Source organism: Etheostoma spectabile, chromosome 7 (assembly GCF_008692095.1).
Source record: "Etheostoma spectabile isolate EspeVRDwgs_2016 chromosome 7, UIUC_Espe_1.0, whole genome shotgun sequence".
In the NCBI taxonomy this organism is placed as follows: Eukaryota; Metazoa; Chordata; class Actinopteri; order Perciformes; family Percidae; genus Etheostoma; species Etheostoma spectabile.
In genome coordinates this window covers 20,929,158-20,935,525 of record NC_045739.1, presented here as the reverse complement: position 1 = coordinate 20,935,525, position 6,368 = coordinate 20,929,158, and the positions used below count along the sequence as shown (strand labels likewise).

Here is a 6,368-nt window from a genome sequence, read left to right as displayed (position 1 = left end):
GTGTGTGTGTGTGTGTGTGTGCGTGCGCACGTGTGTGTGTGTGTGTGTGTGTGTGTGCGCATGTGTGTGCGTGTGCGTGTGCATGTGCATGCGAGAGCCACAAGAGGTATTGAACTGTTTTTTCAACAAGTGTGTTTAAGTGTATAAACTTAAAATTCTGAAAAATATATATCATCTCCTAAATGCAACATATGGTTTTGTGCTCTTATGACACGCACAGAGGCACGGCAGAGTGCAGGAGAACCAGCTGAAGTGTACCAAGGCTCGTAATGACTACCTGCTGAATCTAGCAGCAGCCAACGCAGCCATGAACAAGTACTACCTGCAGGACATCAGCACTCTCATCGACGTAAGCAACATGCAGTTGGTGTTGTGCGACTGTTTATGTGTGATTATGAGACTGAGATCACTGACTGCTTTTGATTTTACTTTTCTTTGCTTTTGCTATCTGAAAAAAAGCTGAGATAGTACGGGGAGAATAATTTGGATAATACGATTTCTTTCTTTATTTTCTTCTTCTTTTTTCATTGCAAGACAAAAGACAAAACATTAATGAACCTGGGCGGACCAATCAGAACAGTTTATCTCACATGGGGCGGGTTTTAGACAATGACTGACAGAGGAACGTCACGCTAGTCTCAAATTTAGCCGGCATACAGCGCCATGTTTACAAAACTCAGATTAAACTGTCAAAGTGTGTGTGTGTGTGAGTGTGTGTGTGTGTGTATGTGTGTGTGTGTGTTTTTACATGATTACATGATCACCCTGGGACAAAGCAGAATGGATGGGCGGGGGTGATGGTGATGGGATTGTGGGAATGTTTTTCAAAAAAGCCTCCATTTTTGTACACCCAAATCACCACATTCTTTATTTTTTTTGCCTCTTGGCAGTGCTGTGACCTGGGCTTCCATCTGTCCGTGGAGAGGGTGATGAAGTGCTACCTGGCTAGTAGGTGGCGCATCCAGAAGACAGAGGAGACCGGTCTCAAGCAGCTGGAGGCTGCCGTGACGTCCCTGGACCAGGGTGGAGACAGAGATGCGTTGCTGCAGCAACACGATGCCGCTTTCTGCCTTCCTTTCAAATTTAACTACCATCCACATGAGGGAGACCAGGTGAAGAATGAGAACTACTGAGCAGGCTGGGGCTTTATTCAGGGCCAGTGGGGGGAAAAAAACATTGGAATGAGTGCGCTTGTTTAACCCTTTTAAATTTACATCAGCTACTTTTTTTCATTTCACTTCGTTTTTTCAGGCAAGTCATAAAGAACAGGTTCTTATTTACAATGGCTGACTGGGACATGCTCCCGTGACCTAAGTCGACTTAAAGTGAAAGCATCACAAATTTTGGAAGAATCCCCTTCCCATCTCTCTCCAAACAACCTCCCAGTGGTTTGAACGTGATGGTCCCTTGTAGTTTTGAAATATATTTTGTTTGCGCTTTTCAGGTGTGTGAGGTGAGTGCGGAGAGCCAGGTGAGGTACGAGCTGGAGACCAGGTTCCAGCAGCTTCAGTCTCGGCTTGCTGCCGTTACCTTGGAAACAGAGGAGGTCAGCTAACCCTTCTCACTGCCTGTTTCTGTAACGATTCGTCTGTCTGTGCCCATGTGTCTGTCACTCGCTCACTCTGTCACTCAGCGACAATGTGCAACTTTACACGATGAACCATAAATAAGAAAAATCCCTTCAACATACAGTAATATCTAGGAAACATACATGAATTAACCAATGAATGTATTTTTTTCACCTTCCCAGGTCAGTAAAACGCTTAAAGCAACACTCACAGCCCTGCTGGACAACATGGGTGACAGCGACTGTAACCCCTCCCCCGACGTGCTCAGCAGCCTATCAAATGAGCCCCCTGGAGGAAACACTGCCCAAAAACTTGCAATTGCCAAGCGTCGAGCCAATCAGCAGGAGACAGAGACCTACTATTTTACAGTGAGTTGCGGTTTGCTAGTGGTGCACATGTTGCTGTTGGAATATCTTCAACGATATACTATATATCAGGTCAGGATGATATAATATCAGGCTGATGATGTCCTTTTAATCCAAACTTGGTATTGGCCAATCATCAGGCTCTGTTTTTTGTTACATATTCCTTAATTTACCCTTTAAGATGTCATAACTGATCACTCAGTAACTTCACTAGTAGCATTGATATCTTAGTGTTATTTGATTGGATTTGGGAGATCAATTTTATAATAATAATACTACATTTTATTTTTATAGCAATTTTCCTTGTACTCAAAGAGACATTACAATAAATCCAGCACATCAGTCATATTAAAAAAAAGTGAAGTTATACAATCAACACATAAAAATAAACGTATTAAAAGCAAGTTAATCAATAAAACCAGCAAATAACAGTAGATGAAATGTGATATTTATAAATTATAAATGTTCTTGTAAAGTGTAAATAACATCTCAGTGGAAGGATTCAGTTGTTTTAATGCGTTGGCACAACCCTAGAATAAAAATCTTTTTTTTTTACGGCTTTTCTTTTTCAAAAGAGCTTTAATAAATGCATTTTGAGAATCCCAACAGAGATTCTCAGACTGTGCTAAAACAGTTAAGGAAAAAGTGTAAGATCTTTCGAATTTTGTTTTTTCTTAGAAAGTGAAGGACTTCCTCATCAGCAGTTCTCTGAGCGTCAAACTTCAAGCCAAACATGACCTTCTACAAGATGCCATACAGAAAGGTACACCCATCCGGGTGCAATTTGGGAAGAAAGCAAAGGGGTTGGGGGGGTTTAGATCATTCACAACAAAACAAAACATGCAAGAATGAAATCATCGGGTGACGCTCACTTTTCCTGACTCAACTCGACTATTTCGGCCCCCGACTATTTCGGCCCCTGTTCACGTTACAACACTTTGCTTATTTTAAGATTCCTCTATTTTAAGTATATAATTAATAGGCTATATGGTCTAGGCTATTGGTGAAGTAGATAATCACATGTTGTCCCCAGCGGAGATAAAAATAATTATTCAGAAGCAGGAAACTGTTCCCTATCATGGAAATTGGAAAAAAAGCGTGTGTCTTTGAATTCTCCGCTGTTCATTTTATTTCCTACATAGTCCACTATAAAACACCCGCAATGCACAGCTTATTTGAGTGTAGTGTTTTACATTTGTTCCACTCATTTGACTTTCTTGTCAAAACCTGGCACCTCCTTTCCCCACAAGGGAACTCACCTGCTGACAGGTGGATCTGAGGTTCAGGTGTGCTATGCTAGTAAAGGCTAATGTAGCCTCGAGCCTCAACCAAGGATGAGTGGCAGACTAAAAAGTTGAGGTCTTCGCGGGTCCAACAAGTTGTGCCTGAACCCCAAAAGACATTTCTGTTTTTAAACTTGTCAAAATAGTCTTCAAACTTAACCAACACTGACTCAGGTGGAGGACATTTATAAGACTCCCTCTGGAGCCACAAAAAGGTTTTATTGAACTTTTTTTTCGACATGTGCAGTAGTACTCCACAACTCCTGTAAACAGACTTTGATGTGTAAAATCAGTGGAGATCTGCTTTAATAATCCCTAAACCACACCTCACTCTTTCACTTGTTTTCTGTCTCTTTCTTCCAGCGGAGGCTGTCGACAGTGACCCTTCCAGGTAAACACTGTAATTACACAGCTGAGAATAAAAAGTGTATGATTGAGAGAGGCATAGAGACAAGGAGAGAGCAGAGAGGACAAGGAGAAGAGGAAAAGGTTAACCAAATTTGAACCAAAATGGCATTTTGGGCAATTTTCAATTACGTATAAAAAGCGTATTTTTGGATAAGAGGGGAAGTGCATGGTAACTGATAATAACAATTAGCAAATAGCATTAGACCTTGAGTATTAATACCCACATGTAAAGTGGCATCATGCATTTTATTATTATATTTCCCAGAATGCAATGTGCTCGGTCACTGCGTGTTCGGAAGTCGAGACCTGTTTCCCAATTCTGCCACACACTCTTCACCACAGACATAATCTCCTACATACAGGTAACACTCACACAAACACACACACACACACACACACACACACGCAAATAAGAAACAACATCCCTTTGAAATACTCCCTTTTTTTTACCTCGTTTTTATTTGCTTGCTGCACTGCACTGCACCGCTGTTCAACCCTCCAAAGGGAACGATTTAGAAAATCCTGTCACACTGAAGCAAAAGAATTGGTGGGGGCTTCTTGCGGCACATGCACACACTGACAGTCCATCCCCTCAGTGTACTTACTCCATGTGTATGGCGATGCTTATAGTTTATCGCTGGCTTTCTCTCCTTTCAATCCATTCCCCCCCCCCTTTTTTATCTCCTCCTCTCTTGTGGAAGGGATTAAAATGCACTGGCCTCTTTGTTGCCTCCTCTCTTGGCTCCTCTTTTGAGTGTCTGTGTGTGTGTGTGTGTGTGTGTGTGTGTGTGTGTGTTTGTGCTTATGTGCGCCTCTTCCCACTGCTTAAGTCTTTATTTCCCCTTATTTCTAACTCTGCCGTTTCTAATCTCTGCATTTTCTCTGTCTCCTCTCTGCTGTGCTTGGCTTGGTGCAGAAGAAGAAGGAGAATGTCTCGGACACAGGTACCAAACCCCATCTGGGACGCCTTCTGTTGCACGAAGGCCGGCGGGCTTTTCCCCGCAGTGGCCAGGGCCGTACCTGCCGCCGAGGTCATGGCCCTGGATTGTTTTTTTGGGGAATGTTGGGTTTACAGTAGCAACACGGGGAAGTTTAAACACTACAATGAATAGTTTGTCATTTGTGGAAATACTATGCTTCTTTGCTTTTTCTTCTCATAAAATGAGAAGGCTGGTACCGCTCTCATGTCTGGATGATAAATAAGCAAGTTATCTTAGCTTAGCACAAAGATTGTAAGCGAGGGAAACAGCTAGGCTCTGTCAAAAAGTAAAAACATTTTGTTTAATGAAAGTACCTGCACGTAAAACCATAACCCGTCTATTTTATATAACGTATGATGTATATAATATTCTATATATTTTGTACTCCAGTCGGATTAAACAATCTCATCAATTCAGTAGCTGTCTCTTAATCTGTGAGCTCATGTTTGATTTGCTCTTGCAGATACGTCTGGCCCTGGGCGGACCAATCACAGCCGTTTATCTCACATGGGGCGGGTTTTTAGACAACGACTGACAGAGGAACGTCACGCTAGTCTCGAACGTAGCTGGCATACAGCGTACAGCGCAACGCACCATGTTTAAAAACTCAGATTAAACTGTCAAATCAGGCAGTGCTGATCAAATATGAATCAAGATTTTGTCATTGTACTGCATATTTCTCACCTAAAATGTTTTCAGAAACACATTTTAGTGTACACAGTACACTGAAATAGCTGTAATTTGAGAATGTTTGTGACCAGGCAGCCATTTTTCTTTCTGTATAATACGGATCTTGCATTTGTTGCTCAGAGCTACGTCAATACGTCAATCTGGCTTTAATTGGTTGTAGGTTATGTTTTTTTGTTCTGATTGGTTGGGGGTCTATTCATTTAGCATCCAGAGGCATTTTGGTCCGTGCCGTTGATCACGCCCCTCTGGAATTGAAAATCAAGTGGGATGCTCCAGACTTATCATCATTTGCGAATGTGTCTAGCGATGCCATCATATCTGGCTCTAGCTTTACATGTCATGGTCAGACACGAGAGTGTTATTGATTTTCTCATCTATCTCTTGGCAAGAAAGCAAAGAAGACTGTTCCCCAACATGTCAAACTATTCTTTTAATTCATTTTTGGATTCAGGATATTTAAATTTAAGGCAGTTGTTGATTTCCAGAATGATTGCCTTCAAAGAACTCCTGCAGTTACTGTAATAGTTAATAGAATTGAGTATGTAGCTCAATAAATAAAATGGGAAAACCAATGTTGGTGTCTTTGGCACATGAAAAGAAATCCTGCTTACGGCCCTGGCAGCAACTTTAAGTGACATTACTCACTCAGCGTTATTCCTTAGCTTTTGTACCTCTTGTCCTCTGTTTAATCACTGTTTCCCTTGTATTGTGTCTTCCTTTTCTTCCTGTTATTCCACCCGTTATTTCTCATGTCGACATCCTCTTTCTCTGCATCTCTATCTGTACGCTCATAACTCCTGTATCACTCGTCTTTCTTCTCCAGAGCTCTGGGCAGCAGATTCCTGTGGTGGTTGAAAGCTGCATCCGTTTCATTAACCTTCACGGTGAGTCAGTTTTTTATGGCGTATTATGGTATATTATAGCAATGAGCCATGCTAAGAGAGCGTTGGACACTGAGAATGAGAAGATGGATTTACATCGTTGTGCATCTGTGGGCAATCCTGTATGGAACATCATGCATCTATGATAAAATTTAACATGTTATATAATGTGTGTGTGTGTGTGTGTGTGTAT

General features: G+C 41.7%; 1 protein-coding gene across 2 annotated transcripts in view; it reads left to right on the top strand.

Annotated features, from left to right (window-relative positions):
• arhgap4b (Rho GTPase activating protein 4b) overlaps positions 1 to 6,368 on the top strand; it is a 30,883-nt gene that overhangs the window by 13,269 nt on the left and 11,246 nt on the right. The window contains exons 7-14 of one of the 2 annotated variants that reach the window (XM_032519779.1): positions 221 to 349; positions 891 to 1,112; positions 1,445 to 1,546; positions 1,751 to 1,936; positions 2,612 to 2,696; positions 3,580 to 3,607; positions 4,541 to 4,568; positions 6,118 to 6,178. In XM_032519779.1, coding sequence (XP_032375670.1) covers positions 221 to 349; positions 891 to 1,112; positions 1,445 to 1,546; positions 1,751 to 1,936; positions 2,612 to 2,696; positions 3,580 to 3,607; positions 4,541 to 4,568; positions 6,118 to 6,178 — 841 coding nt within the window. Of the gene's footprint in view, positions 1 to 220; positions 350 to 890; positions 1,113 to 1,444; positions 1,547 to 1,750; positions 1,937 to 2,611; positions 2,697 to 3,579; positions 3,608 to 3,889; positions 3,987 to 4,540; positions 4,569 to 6,117; positions 6,179 to 6,368 lie in introns of both variants that reach the window. The other variant, XM_032519780.1, reaches the window with a different exon arrangement.